General features: G+C 36.4%; 1 protein-coding gene across 1 annotated transcript in view; it reads left to right on the top strand.

Annotated features, from left to right (window-relative positions):
• Window positions 1-16,452, top strand: part of DDX4 (DEAD-box helicase 4) — a 69,224-nt gene that overhangs the window by 39,772 nt on the left and 13,000 nt on the right. The window contains exons 7-17 of the mRNA XM_032280654.1: window positions 1,684-1,785; window positions 2,722-2,802; window positions 3,592-3,639; window positions 6,616-6,663; window positions 6,780-6,827; window positions 7,064-7,206; window positions 7,825-7,977; window positions 9,150-9,304; window positions 11,868-11,997; window positions 13,692-13,858; window positions 16,293-16,438. Coding sequence (XP_032136545.1) covers window positions 1,684-1,785; window positions 2,722-2,802; window positions 3,592-3,639; window positions 6,616-6,663; window positions 6,780-6,827; window positions 7,064-7,206; window positions 7,825-7,977; window positions 9,150-9,304; window positions 11,868-11,997; window positions 13,692-13,858; window positions 16,293-16,438 — 1,221 coding nt within the window. The remainder of the gene's footprint in view (window positions 1-1,683; window positions 1,786-2,721; window positions 2,803-3,591; window positions 3,640-6,615; window positions 6,664-6,779; window positions 6,828-7,063; window positions 7,207-7,824; window positions 7,978-9,149; window positions 9,305-11,867; window positions 11,998-13,691; window positions 13,859-16,292; window positions 16,439-16,452) is intronic.

The following is a 16,452-nucleotide window of genomic DNA, read 5'->3' as shown; positions in this document are numbered from 1 at the left end:
GGAAAACTTTGAGGATATAGCTAAAGCAGCTGCCTCTTAGAGGAAATTTTATAGCCTTAAATGCATCAGAGAAAGCATAAAATGTAAAACTTGCTAAGGGAGGAAATTGAGTAGGAGGGCAGAACTTTGTAGGAAGAAGACTAGATTGAAAATAGTTTAAAGATTTTTTTTTTCCAGAAAAAATAAGTGTTCAAGTTAAGTAGAGGAAGAAAACTCAGAAATAAAGGTAATAGACATAAATGAAATAGAAACAGACACAATGGAGCATTCAGCAGTAAAAGTGAATGAAGTAGTTTCACGCATCAACAAAGTTGAATAAAAGAAAAAAGATGGTGGCTCATGCCTGTAATCCCAGCATTTTTGGAGACTGAGGTGGGCGGATCACCTGAGGTCAGGAATTCGAGATCATCCTGGCCAACATGGCAAAACCCCATCTCTACTAAAAATACAAAAATTAGCCAGTCATGGTGGTGCACACCTTTAATCCCAGCTACTTTGGAGGCTGAGACAGGAGAATCACTTGAACCCAGGAGATGAAGGTTGCCGTGAGCTGAGATTGCACTACTACACTCCAGCCTGGGTGACAGAGCAAGACTCCATCTCAGGGGAAAAAAAAAAAAAAGATGTGGAAAAAGAAGATGTTTTAGTTCCATTACGTACAACACTAATTATACTAATATGTTGCTTAAGGCTATGTACGTAGTTGGTAAAATTAAGAGCAAGGAATTGAAAAACTATTCAGGATATTGGCTGGTTGAATGTTAATTGGAAGAAGTGCTCAGGGAGAAGAGAAGCATAGGACAAAAAAAAAAAAAAAAAAAAAAAAACAGGCTGCAAATATATTGGAAATATTTTAGTCTTAAACTGGGCAGTGGAGATAAGCTTTAAATTATATTTTAAACTTATGTATGTGTTATATATTATTTTACTTTCATGAAAATAACTTGGACCTTTACAGAAAAGGTTCCAGAAGATACATTTTTTTGAAGAGTTTTGTTTTCATTTTTAAATAGGCTTTAAAATACATATACTCTAATATTCAGAAATAGCATAGATAGAATTTCTATCTTTATCCACCTTCTGTTTAGGTATAAATAGTTGCAAGTTTACAAACTGAACAGCCTCTCTATTTCCCGCCCAGTTGGCACTTGAGTTTTACATTGATCTGGTTCTGCCCTTTGAGTCTGCCCTATGTGGAATTAAATTTTACTTGAACTGTTTCTACTAATCTTTTGGTATTCAGTTCAATTAAAAATTGTTTGTACCTGGAAATCAGACCTTATATGTACCTGCATGTCTCTGTTTTGAGTAAGATGTTTACTATATTCTATATGGAGCAGATATAAGTCTAGGATTTATTTATTTTGTGCATTGTGGAAATCCAGTTAATGGTGCAGTTTTGGTGACTTTTACTGTTTTACTTCAAGTGTCACTTTTTTCTTTAGTGATTTTTAGACTCAATTCTCAAAGCAAGCAATGAGGTTTTAAAAAATTGTAGCCGTATGTATTTGTATTAGTAAAGTTGAACACTTACGGGTCAAATATGTCATTTCTTTTTGGTAACAGTGCCTTAAAATACTTGTTTAAAGTTACCGAGTATTCAAGGCTTAAATTAAATTTGACTGTGTCCCCAAGATTTCTTTGTTGTTTTGTGTTGTTCTTTTGTGTGTTTTATTATTATAGGCTATCGAGATGGAAGTAATTCAGACACTTCAGGGCCATCCAGAAGAGGTGGAAGAGGTAGTTTCCGAGGTTGCCGTGGAGGATTTGGTCTAGGAAGTCCAAGTTAGTAGTGGATTTGTGAATGGTGTGCTTCATCTGTTAAAAAGAAAATGATAAAAAAAAAAAAAAAAGCTATCAAAGAAGGTTGTTGGGAGGATTATATGAGAATAGCATAGCTCAGTGACTAATACACATTAATCACCCACATTGTATATAACATTATTTTTAGACAGATGTAATTGCATATTGTTTAAGATGAAATATATGAATTGAAAAAATAAGTTTGTGTGACTCAGTTCTTTAACATATTATTCAGTGTTTTAGAGCTTTGGTAATATGGCTGACCTTATAAACAGGTGGCCTTCTATGTGGCTCTACCTCCCAACATACCGTCTTTCACCAATGTGGCTTTCTACTTTAAATTTTTCCAGCCATCATTCCTTAGAGATAAGGTACTGACTTCAGAGGTCACTGTTGGAATGTATGTGCCTCTTAACAGAGGAGGATAGATTGATGGTTTTGGAAGCTAAAAACATAAATTTGTAATAATGAATAGATGTGTAGCAGATTAGTGAATTATCACTTTCACAGAAGTTTAGGGAATTTGAAGGGTTACTGTGCAGGACTGGTAAGGTTTGATTTGGCAACAGTGGGAGCAAGGGATGCTATTCTGAAGAACAATGAAGTGAAGCAATAGGAAGTTTCTCAGGCAGTTTCTAGAGATTTAACTTGCTTGTATTTTGGCATAGCACTGGCCCTAATTTATTTTATGAAGTATTTTTTTAAAAATACATTTTGAGGAAATAATTTGTCATTGAAGGATGTCATTTGTAGAGAATTCCTTTGCACAATATTTAGTTTAACCAGAATAGTATTTTTCTGTTTTACCCCACATCTTTTAACTTCTGGTACCCTAACTTGATTTTTTACTGTTTACTGAATGATTAAAAAACTTCTTAAGGATAATATGTAATCTAATTTTACTTTCTGCAAATCAAGGTAATGAATTAGATCAAGATGAATGTATGCAACGCACTGGTGGCCTTTTTGGTTCTAGAAGGCCAGCATTAAGTGGCACAGGTGAGAAATAAAACTTATTACTGAATATTAATTATTGATACATGTTTTAGCACTAGGATTTGTAAACGTAATATATATGTTTTAAGTATACTAGTTTGGCTTATGATTTGCTCCGCTTTTAGATCTGTAGGTAAAAATATGTGAACAGTTTGTCTCCCTTATAAAATTTATGTAATGTGAATTATTTCCTATGTTATCTACCAGTTAATTTGAGATCTGAATTATTAACTGGAGGGATAAAGGATTCCGAGTTAGGGGAAAATTATTTGTGTGATTTGAAGTGAAAATGAAAAGACAATTGATGAAAACTGTTCAAATGAGGTTAAGGTTAAAGTTAAACCTAGAGACTGGGTGTGGTGGCTCACGCCTGTAATCCCAGCACTTTGGGAGGCCAAGGCAGGTGGATCACTTGAGGCCAAGAGTGTGAGACCAGCCTGGGCAACATGACGAAACTCCATCTCTACTAAAAATAGAAAAATTAGCTTGGCATGGTGGTGTGCTCCTGTAGTTCCAGCTACTCAGGCGCCTGAGGCACAAGAATTGCTTGAACCCAGAAGGTGGAGGTTGCAGCGAGCCAAGATCACACCACTGCTCTCCAGCCTGGGTGACGGAGTAAGACTCTGTGTCAAAAAAAAAAAAAAGCTTAATCTAGAATTAGGAGATGGATGGGTAAAGGGACTAGGATTCTGAAGTATTAACTCTTTGTTGAATAGAAATAACCATGCAGTTTGTGTGTTTGAGGAGCAGCTGTGTTTGATCTAAATAATTTGTAAAACAACACCTTACCAGGTAATGGTGATACTTCTCAAAGCAGACGTGGCAGTGGAAGTGGACGAGGTAAGTTCTTATTTTGTTTATCTGAAAGAAGTTAAAATCATTGTAATCCAAATTTATTTTTTTCTGTACGTCAGTGGTTGGCAACAAATTTAATTTTTAAAGTTAAAGGTAACTTACCTTTTTTATGCACTGAGGACTATAAATTTACACAGCCTGTTTTAGAGCTTTCCTTAATACTCTCCAGGTTATTGCCTCTCTAATCTAGCAGTTCTGTTATAGGAATTATATACTATAGATGTATTTGCAAATGCATGTACAAGGATGTTCACTGAGACATCATTTATCATAAATAAAAACTGAAAATCACCTGAAATTCATCAATAAGAAACTGTTTAAGGCCAGACGTGGTGGCTCATGCCTGTAATCCCAGCACTTTGGGAGGCTGAGGTGGGCAGATCATGAGGTCAAGAGATGGAGACCATCCTAGCCAACATGGGGAAATCCCATCTCTACTAAAAATACAAAAACTAGTTGGGCGTCACCTGTAGTCCCAGCTACACAAGAGGCTGAGGCAGGAGAATCGCTTGAACCCAGGAGGTAGAGGTTGCAGTGAGCCGAGATCGAGCCATTGCACTCCAGCTGGGCGACAGAGCGAGACTTCGTCTCAAAAAATAAACTAAAAACAACTGTTTAATCATAATCACAAAATGGGATGCTGTGTAGAAGTTAAAGACTGAGATATATGTATAAATCCTTATTAAAACAATATGCTTTTTCTTAGGAATAGTAATTTGATTTGGTCTAAAGGATAAAGATAGCTCAATATGTATAATTTTTTACTCTTATAAGTTTTTTCTTTTTATTTTGTTGGTTTTTTTTGAGGCAGAGTCTTGCTCTGTTGTCCAGGCTGGAGCGCAGTGGCATGATCTTGGCTCATTGCAACCTCCACCTCCCATGTTCAAGCCATTATCCTGCCTCAGCCTCCCTAGTATATGGAATTACAGGCGCTGGCCACGACACCCGGTTAATTTTTGTATTTTTAGTAGAGACAGGGTTTCACCACGTTGGCCAGGCTGGTCTCAAACTCCTGACCTCAGGTGATCTGCCCACCTTGGCCTCCCAAAGTGCTACAATTACAGGCATGAGCCACTGCCCCGACCGTAAAGTTTTTTTGAAGTGTAAATACTTCAGTGTCATATAAAAGTTAAAATGCTTTCCAGACTAGTAAACCAATGAAGCTTGGGTGATGTATTTGGAAGATTCTCAATAATCATTATTAGTCCAAGATAATTCAAAGCAACAGTCCTCCTACCCCTGCTGATTCCTGGATTCTTCTATGTAGAAAAAGTTTATTAAAGACTAGCTAAACCAAATCTTCCACAAATATTCACAGCCTATGTGAAGGAGGATTTTAAGACCTGTGGATATACAGGATAAGGAAATTAGAGACTTGATATGGAAAAAGTGTTATATTTAATTAGCTTTTGAATCTAATGCAGTCATAGTACCTAAAAGTAGCACAATAGATGACTCATTATCTAAAAATCAGAAAGGTAGTATATAGAAAGCAGTTAACAGGCCTGATTGTTCATCGAAAATTCATCAGTAAATGAAATTGAAAATCTTACTTAAAAGGCTATTCCTTGGCTAGTGTATATTAGTTAGGGTTCTTCATAGAGACAGATCAAAAGGAGGGAGGGAGGAGATAGATGGATGGATGGGTAGGTGGATGATGGATGGATGAGAGGGGACTAATTAGGGGAATTGGCTCATGAGATTATGAAAACTGAGAGAGAAAGTCCTATGATAGGCTGTCTGCAAGCTAAGAACCAGGGAAACCAGTAGTGTGCTTCAGTCCAAGTCCAAAGGAACCAGGGAAGTTGATAGTGTAACTCTCAGTTCAAAGCCAAAGACCTGAGAACCTCTTGGTGCGGCGGAGTCAGGGGGGCGGGAGCTTGCCTAGTACAAGTCCTGAGTCCAAAGGCCAGAGAACCTGGAGTTCTGATGTTCAAGAACAAGAGAAGAAGAATGTCCCAGCTCCAGAAGAGAGAGAAAATTTGCCTTTCTTCTGCCTTTTTGTGTTATCTGGCCTTCAGCCTATTGGATGATGCCTGTCCACTCTGGATGAGGGTGGATCTTCTTATTCTGTCCACGGATACAAATGCCAGTCTCTTTTAAAACACCCTCCCAGACATACCCGGAAATAATGCTTTATCAGCTACCTGGCTGTCCTTTAATCAAGTCAAATTGACACCACAAATTAATCATCACAGCTAGCAACTGAAAACTTGGATTTGGGACGGGTTCCCACCACCCTAACTGGTTAAAGTAACTCATTGTGCCTAAACCATTTGTGCATTGTTTTTTTGCTGAATATTTGCTTTGCTTCTGGGAGTCTGGAATTTGGTATGTGCCAGGCAGAAGGTGAGTACAATATTAGCCCCTACTAAAAACCCTGGGTATTGAGTCTCTAATGAGCTTCTGAGTCTCTAATAATCTCTCTGGTAGATTTTACATGTGTTGTCACAGCTCATTGCTGGCAGAACTAAGCACATCCTGTGTGACTGCAGTAGAAGACATGGAAACTTGTGCCTGGTTTTCTCTGAGTTTTGCCCATGCACCTTTTTTTCTGTTGATTGTACTCCCTATTTTTTCTCTAATAAATCATAATCATGAGTATGACTATAATTCTGAATCTGGTGACTCCCAGCAGTTACTGAACTGGGGATGGTCTTGGGGCACCCCCCAACACAGGTTCTTTAGAAAATACATTCCTTTGCTGATTAGGGAAGAAATATAATGGCTTAAACAAAATGTAATAATATATAATAGTCTCATCTACATAAAATTATTTTGAATATTACAGAAACCAAAAATGTACAAGATTCTATTTGTCTTAATTGTCTCAAGTATTTGTAAGAAGGGAATTTAAAGGTTTTTTTTTAGAACTTGTTCTCTTTGAAGGCAAGCAGTGAAAATAAAGACGTGCATAGCCTTGCATCTTGACCAATTGTCATTTATGAATTTCTTTAATAGGTGGTTACAAAGGTTTAAATGAAGAAGTAATAACAGGCTCTGGAAAGAGTAAGTTTTCCTTAAACAAGGTATTTGATTTTTGTAGTGAGGGTTCTTTTACTCTTCAATTAAAAAAAAAAAAAAAAAAAAAACATACATCTCTTTCTTATTTGATCCTCTTTAAGATTCTTGGAAATCAGAAGCAGAAGGAGGAGAAGGTGGTGATACTCAAGGTATATGAACATTTGTGTGACTCACGTGGAAGTATATTGTGTTTTAATAACAATGCTTAAGTATTTTACTTAAAAACAAAGTTATCTTTTAAAAATTTGAACAGTGAATACTTTAAAAGGTAAGCAATGAAAAGTTGTATAGTATTTAAGATTTGATCTTGTCAATTTTTGTCTATTTTCCCTTATTTTTTCTTAGTCTCTGTAACGTGCATTATGTTTTTAATTTAAATTTCAAGGACCAAAAGTGACCTACATACCCCCTCCTCCACCTGAGGATGAGGACTCCATCTTTGCACATTATCAGACAGGCATAAACTTTGACAAATACGACACTATTCTTGTGGAAGTGTCTGGACATGATGCACCGCCAGCAATTCTGGTCAGTGTATTAATTATTTCTGTATTAGCTGTGTAGCAAACTTTGCTTTTAAAATACATGATACAGTTTTTAAAGCTGATACCAATACACAGATTTCACCTTTCATACCTAAGGTCTTAGGTTGAAAATTTAGAATGATGTCTTACTGTCTACAAATTGCTATGTTCAAAGAGATTAATAGATTTCATCCCCACTCCCCATACCAGGATGAGAATTTTATTAAAAAAAAAATTTTTCCTAGAGAGTCAAGATGTTTTCCCAAGATTGTGAGAAAGTGTGTCTTAGGGCAGTGATTTTTCCGAGGGGGAGCCCTCTGTCTCCTGTTGATAATTATACTTAGAACAACCCATTACTGAGCAGACTTCTTCATATCTCATAGGTTTCAAGGGGGCAGGAAAAATGTTTTTAAAACCACTGTTTATGGGAGATATTTCCTGATTCTGTCAAATCGTATTATTATATACAGGCTTTGAGTATTTACTTTTGAATGGGGGCATGTTAGTAAAGTAGTATATAAAGTAGAATTAACAGAACTTGAAACTGGCTTGAATGAAATATGCTTATAAATGATCTGCATATGATATATAGAATGTAATCACTGCTTTTTTTTTTTTCCAGACTTTTGAAGAAGCTAATCTCTGTCAGACACTGAGTAACAACATTGCTAAAGCTGGTTATACTAAGCTTACTCCTGTGCAAAAATACAGTATTCCTATCATACTTGCAGGACGAGATTTGATGGCTTGTGCTCAGACAGGGTCTGGGAAGACTGTAAGTCTTTTCCCACATGTCCAAACTGTTAAGTTTTTTGAGCTTTGATTCTTCCTAAGTAACTTGAGTTTCTTCTTTTGAGTAGAAGGTTTGTAGATGATTTCAGTGACCTGTAATAATTATTGATGGTTTTGCTTCTGATTTTTACTAGGATTTGTGTACTTCTGAAGAAAGAATTCTGAACTATTTCTAGGGTAGTGTTGCAGTCCATAGATGTTTAAGTATGCAGCTGTTTCTGAAACACGGTGGTATCTAAAACAAAGTGACTGAAAGTCAAAGCAGAGATTATAAAACAGTAAAAGAGGGAGAAAGTAATTTCTGTAATATAGCTGGTATGCTCTTGGAGTCAAAAGATAAAGAATGAGAAAGTTACATGCATTGTACATGATTCCTTAGTATTAAGTGACATCATGTTATGCTAATTATAAAAGAAGTCTGATGAGACCAGGTTGGTTTTAGGACTAATCTGGGAGATTTGTGTGTTAATTAGGACTCTGAGATGAGACTATTATTTCTAAGGTGATAGAGTCCATGAGGTCATACTATTTTAATCTTAATCACCTTTTGTAATAGAATTTTAGGGAAAAATAGGTATTGTATAGCAGCTGATGAGAGTGTTAAACATGGTTTTGGAGGTGGATTTTAGCAAGTGTCTCATTTGCTTAAATGAGAAAACTATAGCACAGAATTTCGGTTGCCAGCTGTAACTTCAGTAGGGGTAATGTGTTCAGTAACACAAATGATGATTTCCAAGATTTTACTCTGTGGACCACTTTTGTCGTCCATTCTGAGTGATAATTTTATTATGACCTCAAAAGGACTAACTTAGAGTAATTGCTCACTGTAATGATTTGCAGCAATTATATCTATTACTTTCCTCCACAAATAGACCAATGATATTGATCTACGTAGAATTCATGGGTATGCTTTTAAAAATACACTAAAAATTTGATAGGATAGATTAATTTTATCAAATTTTATATTATATAATATGAGCATAAAGACCTAAATGTTAAGAACACATTAACATGAAAGTTGTTTTTGTTTCTCATCTTAAATTTACCAGTAAGATGGAAGTAGAGTCTAAAGGCCCTAAGGACATGATGATTAGCTTTCCATAGGGATAAAAGTGATGCACTATAAATTTGTAACCTAGGCAACTTAACTTCTAGGCAGCTTTTCTCCTACCAATTTTGGCTCATATGATGCGTGATGGAGTAACTGCCAGTCGTTTTAAAGAGTTGCAGGAACCAGAGTGTATTATTGTAGCACCAACTCGAGAATTGGTCAACCAGATTTATTTGGAAGCCAGAAAATTTTCTTTTGGGTAAGTACATCAGAATGCTACTCACAAAATAGCTTTTTCTTTAGAGACTTTCTTCCCTTCACTTTTGGGAAGTACTTAGTAATAATGCACTCTTGTAATTTTTAGCATTACTTAAAATTATTTTTTCATTATCCTGTTTATGGAATTCTTTTTATCTTTAAAAAGAAATAGGCTTATTAAAAATTAGGTTAATAGGTTGGACTTGGTGGCTCATGTCTATAATTACCCAGTGCTTTGTGAGGCCCAGGCAGGAGAACTGCTTGAGGCCAGGAGTTTGAGACCAGCCAGGGTAACATGGTGATACCACGTCTCTACAAAAAATAAAGTAACTGTTTAGCACGTGGTGGTGCACACCTGTTGTCCTAGGAGGTTGAGGCAGGATTGCTTGAGTCCAGGAGTTTGAGGCTGCAGTAAGCTGTGATTGCAACACCACACTCAGGGAGAGACCCTGTCTCTAAAAAAGTAAAATTTTAATTTAAAAAACAGTAATACTGGAAGTGGAAAATAGTGAACACACTGGTGTTATTTCTTGGTAGTTTTTAGTGTATATTTAAAAAGGAACTTGGGGTATTCTAATAATTTTATATTCTTTTACATATAACTTTATAATACAGAAAATGCTTATTGCATAATAAGACCTGATTTGTAATGGCTTTAAAATTGCCCATGTGGATACATTTTATTTCTCTATTCTGAGGCATTTAGATTCTTTCTAACATGGGGCTATTGTAAACAAAATTGCAGCATACATCTTGCTACATAGTTTTTCTGTTTTGGCTGGATATGGTGGCTCACACCTGTAATCCTAGCATTTTGGGTGGCCAAGATAGAGAGTTTGAGACCAGCCTGGGAAACATGGCAAAAACCCATCTCTACAAAAAAAAAAAAAAAAAAAAAAAAAAAACAAAAATTAGCCAGGTGTGGTGGTGCACCCCTGTAGTCCCAGCTACTCAGGAGCCTGAGAGATGGGAGGATTACCTGAGCCTGGTAGGTCAAGGCTGCAGTGAGCTGTGATTGTGCCACTGCACTCCAGCCTAGGTGAGAGTGAGACCCTGACTCAAAAAAAATCTTGTTTTAAGTATTTTTTTTAGATTAGGGTTTTACAAATTTTAATGTTAAAGAGCAGGAACTTATTTTGAAGTTTGCAATTAATGTATATTTGTGCCTGCAGTGTATCAGAAGTCCAATTTCAATATACCCTTTGCCAACATTTAGTTATTGCTGATTAACAAATTGCCATAAAAGATAGTTGCTTACAATAATAAACATTTACTGTCTCACCATTTTGGGGGCTTAGGAATTGGGGAACAGCTTTGCTTAGTTGGGTCCTTCTGAGTTAAGAGTCTTTTATGAGATTGTAGACAAGACGTCAGCCAGGATTGCAGTCATCTGAAGGCTTCACTGTGTCTTCCCATAGGGATGCATAATTATCCATTAAATGGCACTGCCTACCCTAGATTGAGTGATCAGTAAGAACAAAGAGGAGGCTGTAATAGCTTTTATGAAATAATCCCAAAAGTCACACATTGTCATTCTGCCGCATTCTCTTTGTAAGAAGCAAGTCATTAATTTTGACCCCACTCAGGAGTGGCTATTATAATTTATTGGAACTAGTGCAAAATTGGAACAAGTACAGGGTCCTTGTTGTACAATTATTACCAATTTCAAGGCAGCAACAGCAGAGCATTAAATGAAGCACAGGGTTCTTCTGAACTTGGGATCCTGTGTGACTGGGAAGGTTGAACAATCATGTGGCCAGCCTTGCCCACACTGAAGGGGGAAGGTAGAATTCATATTTGAAGGAAGGAATATGTCGAAGAATTTGTATATGTATGTTAAAACCGCCACAAGTGATTTCAACTTTTTCCATGCTTGTTAAAATCACTTTAATATCAAACCTGATTTTTTGGTAAAACGTGGATTGTGTATTTCAGTGTTTATATCTTGCTGATCCTTATGTACTGTATTGCTTTCAGTCTTTTAAATAAAGTAAAAGATCTCAGAACTTATCTGTATAACCAGACACCACCTGTTCCCCCAAAACTAATGAAATTTTTTTAGAAAATCAAGTAAAAGATCACTTTTTTTTTTTTTAAATTTAAGATGGAGACTCGCTGTGTTGCCCAGGCAAGAGTACAGTGGTAGGATCTCGGTCACTGCAACCTCTGCCTCTTGGGTTCAAGTGATTCTCCTGCCTCAGCCACCAAAGTAGCTGATATTACAGGCACATGCTACCACGCCTGGCCAATTTTTTATATTTTTAGTAGAGACAGGATTTCACCATGTTGACCAGGATGGTCTAACTCCTGACCTCAGGTGATCCACCTGCCTTGGCCGCCCCAAAGTACTGGTGGTATTACAGGCATGAGCCACCATGCCTGGCCAGAATTTAATATTTTTTAGATAGCTGAATGTGTTTTCTTTCTTTTTGGGTTTTGTTTTATATCTTGTTAGAAACAGATGCCTAGTTTTTTAAGTTTGAGTTTTGTTTTATATCTTGTTAGAAACAGATGCCTAGTTTTTTAAGTAACTAGAAAATGACATTTAGTTTTCTTCTTAATAGGACTTGTGTAAGAGCTGTTGTTATATATGGGGGAACCCAGCTGGGGCATTCAATTCGACAAATAGTACAAGGCTGTAATATATTATGTGCTACTCCTGGAAGACTGATGGATATCATAGGCAAAGAAAAGGTATGCCTTATAGGAATAACAAAGTTGTGAGATTGATAATTTTTTTTGATACGGGAAAAGGAAAGAATGAGGTAAAGACAGATGTATTTATTAGAACACCATTTATGTGTTAGCCTCCATCACATTCTTTGAATTCGTTCTTATATAATTCTCAAGATAATCTCCACAGGAATAGTGTTTTCTATTTTATACTTGGGAAAACAAACTCAATTAGATTATGTAATTTATTTTAAAAATCTCTCAGTTAGCTCTAGTAAGTATAGAGCTAATGTTAGAATCTGGGTCTGATTCCAGAATTACATATTCTGTATCCCACTACGCTGGGGTAAAAATGCAGTTAATAACTTTTTATCTGATTTCATACATGTCTTGGGGAAATAGTTTTCTCCTGTAAGAAACCCATTGTGACATCAATAATTCTATCTCCTGTGTCAGCATGGGAGTGATATCAACCAGGATTGTTAATTTTCTAAATCTAAAAAGATTTTAGGGCCATGTACTTATTTAAAAATTCATATACTATATTTTTACATCTCAAAATCAGTACTTTCAGTTCACCTTAATCAACCAGATTTGCTTTTTATTTTATTTTTGAGATGGAGTTTTGCTCTTGTCACCCAGGGTGGAGTGCAATGGCGTGATCTCGGCTCACTGCAATCTCTGCCTCCTGGGTTCAAGCAATTCTTCTGCCTCAGCTTCCTGAGTAGCTGGGATTACAGGCATACGCTCCCGGCTACTTTTTAAAAATATTTTTAGTAGAGATGGGGTTTCTCCATGTTGGCCAGGCTGATCTCAAACTCCTGACCCTCAGGTGATCCGTCTGCCTCAACCTCCCAAAGTGCTGGGATTACAGGTGTGAGCCACCTTGCCCAGCCCAGATTTGCTTCTTAAAAACTTTTCAAAGGGTCCTTCTGAGTTGAGCCTCTTTCATCTCTCTGGACTACTAAAAAAAAAAAAGTTATTTCTGCATAAATGCACCTTTCTTAGTATACTTTAAAAAATGACCCAGAGATACATACCTTACTTTCTTGCTAAACATCTTCATAGTGATACCAAATCCACTTTGCAAGTGTGTTCTTCTATTTATAGTAATAGATGTTCATGCAAAGGTAAGAGAAGGTTCCTGATTATTCTGAGTGATTAGAGAATGGAGAATTTACTAAGGATTTGAAAAGGTTAGAAAAAATTTTACCAGTTAGAAAATATTAGAATCTGTCATGCCATTAGGATATTTTCTTACATTAGAGTCTAACTTGATCAAATAATATAATCTAGATCTGTACTGTCCAACACAGTAACCACTAGTTATGTGTAGCAATTTTAAAGAATGATAAAATTAAAAATTCAGTTCCACAGTCACAGTAGCCACATTTCAAATGTGTAATAGCTAGCTACCTTTGGCTAGTGACTGACATGTTAAACAGTGCAGATAATAGAACTTTTAAGTAATTGCAGAAAGTTTTATTGCACAGTGTTGATCTAGATTTTTGGTTTATTTTAGACTTAATTTTAAAAATGCTTTATAACAAAATTGAACTGAAATATACAGTAATATCTAAGCATAACAATTCTCATTTTATACACTGATTTCTAGTCTTTGTTCTTAACAGTATTTTAACAGTTGGAATTGTGGAGAGTAGTTTAATATAAACTAATATGAATTTTCTGTTTTATCTTTGAAAATATCCTTCAAGATTGGTCTCAAACAGATCAAATATTTGGTTTTGGATGAAGCTGATCGCATGTTGGATATGGGGTTTGGACCAGAAATGAAGAAGTTAATTTCTTGCCCAGGAATGCCATCAAAGGAACAGCGCCAAACCCTTATGTTCAGTGCAACTTTTCCAGAGGAAATTCAGAGGTTAAGTTTTTTTCTTAAAAATAATTTGGTTATATACATACTTTTATCAAAGTGGAAGCAATGTGAATATTCTATTTTTAGAGATTTGTCTTTAATATTTTCATATAGGTAGTTTAAAAAAAAGATGTATTTCTAAAATGTTTACCACATTTTCCATTGTTTCCTACCTTTATTCCTGGCTTTGAATTAACATCACATCTTTTTTAAAAAGAGAGTGAGAGAGAGAGAGAGAGAGAGAGAGAGAGAGAGAGTGTGTGTGTGTGTGTGTGTGTGTGTGTGTGTGTGGTAGCATAGAACCCAGCTGGGGTTTAATAAGTGCTTACTAAATGAAGTTGTTTTTATTGTTGTGCCATCTTTTCGAACCTAAATGTATAGAATTTGGGAAAACTGGGCCTTTGGTAGAAAATTCATATACCAATTATTGGCAGATATTTGAGGATCGTGTTATATACCATGTGGTCTAGTGAATTCAGAGATTAAGGTAACACATCCCTAGTGGAATGGTGACTCTTTCCTGCCAGCCCCTTGTCTCAAGGATCCAGAAGTACCCAGGCAACAGCAGAAGCTTATACAGATGGTCCAGTGGTTCAACGTAGAATTTTAAGGTTTTTCAACTTTATGATGGTTTATCATAGGTATTAATTGCGTTTTTGACTTAAGATATTTTGGACTTATAATAGGTTTATTGGGATGTAACCCTGTTGTAAGTTGGGGACCATCTGTAATTCAGCAGGACTCTTGCTGTTTTCTCTAGTAGAACTGTTTTCTTTTTTGGAAACCAAGACCTCAAAACCTGTAGAACATAAAGTTGGAAGACAGGAAGGGCTGGGAAGTGTAGATTTCCCAAGTGGGTCATTGGAAGTGATGCTAGGTGGGCCAGTATTGTTTGCTCTCCTGGATTTACAGAGTCATGTACCATATATAGATCTTTGATTTGAAAAATTACTGTGTCGTGTTAGATTGATGCCCATCTTGTTTTTTTTTTTTTTTTTGAGATGGAGTTTTGCTCTTGTTACCCAGGCTGGAGTGCAATGGCGCAATCTCAGCTCACCGCAACCTCTGCCTCCTGGGTTCAGGCAATTCTCCTGCCTTCAGCCTCCTGAGTAGCTGGGATTACAGACATGTGCCACCATGCCCAGCTAATTTTTTGTATTTTTAGTAGAGACGGGGTTTCACCATGTTGACCAGGATGGTCTCGATCTCTTGACCTTCTGATCCACCTGCCTCGGCCTCCCAAAGTGCTGGGATTACAGGCGTGAGCCACCGTGCCTGGCGATGCCCTATCTTCTTAAAGAGTTGCCTCAAAACTGGCCCTTGAACTGTTCTTTCTGCAGACTGTTCCAAAGTTCTCTCAGGTTGGCAGCTTCTGAGTGGTACAGTATATATTACTTGTGAATTCTATGGTAATGGGCCTATCCCAACACCTCTTTTGCCTTAAAGTTGGTCTCCTGGTTTGATAGAACGTTATATGGGATCTTGTGCTAGTATATCAAATGTTCCACAAGCCCTTGAATAGTGGTGCTGGCTATTGATTTAATTTTATATGATAAATCTTTGTGTAAAGTTAGCAAGAGTTCTTTATTGGGGAAAAATATAACTCATAAGACAGCACTAGGTCAATTTGCAGGATAATTTTCTTTCTTAGTGGTACATAAAACAATTATTTCTCAACAATTGAATAGTATCTTCACTTGGAGATGCAGTATTGGCATTCCCACCATCTGCTTTGGTAACTGTCTAATTAGCAGCCATGTTTGTATGTGATCTAAAGCAAGACTTCTCAGTTGCATGCTGATAGTGAGTTAACTGTGTGTCAAGATATTGATAACCTTTGGGACAGGCAAACCCATCTTGATTCCACTATGTCACTGGGCGTTTTGTCTCATCTCACTTGTTTTGCCCAATTGTGCTATACAAATACTACTTTCTGTGTATGTCATGACGGAGCACTGACCTAAGATCTGGTTTATTTGAAGTAGAGTAATTTAACAGGTAATATTTTCAGAAAACAACTAATAATAGTATTCATAAAAGCAATGAGTGAAGAATAGAATTTGTGCCTGAGGCTTACATTTCAGTTTTTACTAAAAAATAATTCCTGCTTATTGCAATTTATTTCTTTTAGTTCATGCTTTTTATTAGGGTTATACACATATTTTATATAGGTTTACATGGATAGCAAATCCACTTGAAATTACAGTATCCATACTTTGACAAACTTTTCACTAGTAGTTACATATATTGTGAAAGTGTTATCTTTTATGCTGGTCTTTCAAAATATTACTGGGGTGATACAAGTAACCAACCATCTTATTATAGCTGTTATTATCTGCTGTCTGGTTAATATTGAGATAACACCTGCGTGAATTCAGTGGATATTACAAATACTAATGAAGAGGAGGATAAGTTAAAGAATAATCTTTCGTTTTTCAAGGTTGGCTGCAGAGTTTTTAAAGTCGAATTATTTGTTTGTTGCTGTTGGACAAGTGGGTGGAGCATGTAGAGATGTTCAGCAGACCGTTCTCCAAGTCGGCCAGTTCTCAAAAAGAGAAAAACTTGTTGAAATTCTACGAAACATAGGTATCTTACATTGA

This window comes from Sapajus apella, unplaced genomic scaffold, assembly GCF_009761245.1.
Source record: "Sapajus apella isolate SASKATOON/1434 unplaced genomic scaffold, GSC_monkey_1.0 scaffold1, whole genome shotgun sequence".
NCBI lineage: Eukaryota > Metazoa > Chordata > Mammalia > Primates > Cebidae > Sapajus > Sapajus apella.
Note: the sequence above shows the minus strand (reverse complement) of the source record. Positions and strands in the feature narration are given on the sequence as shown.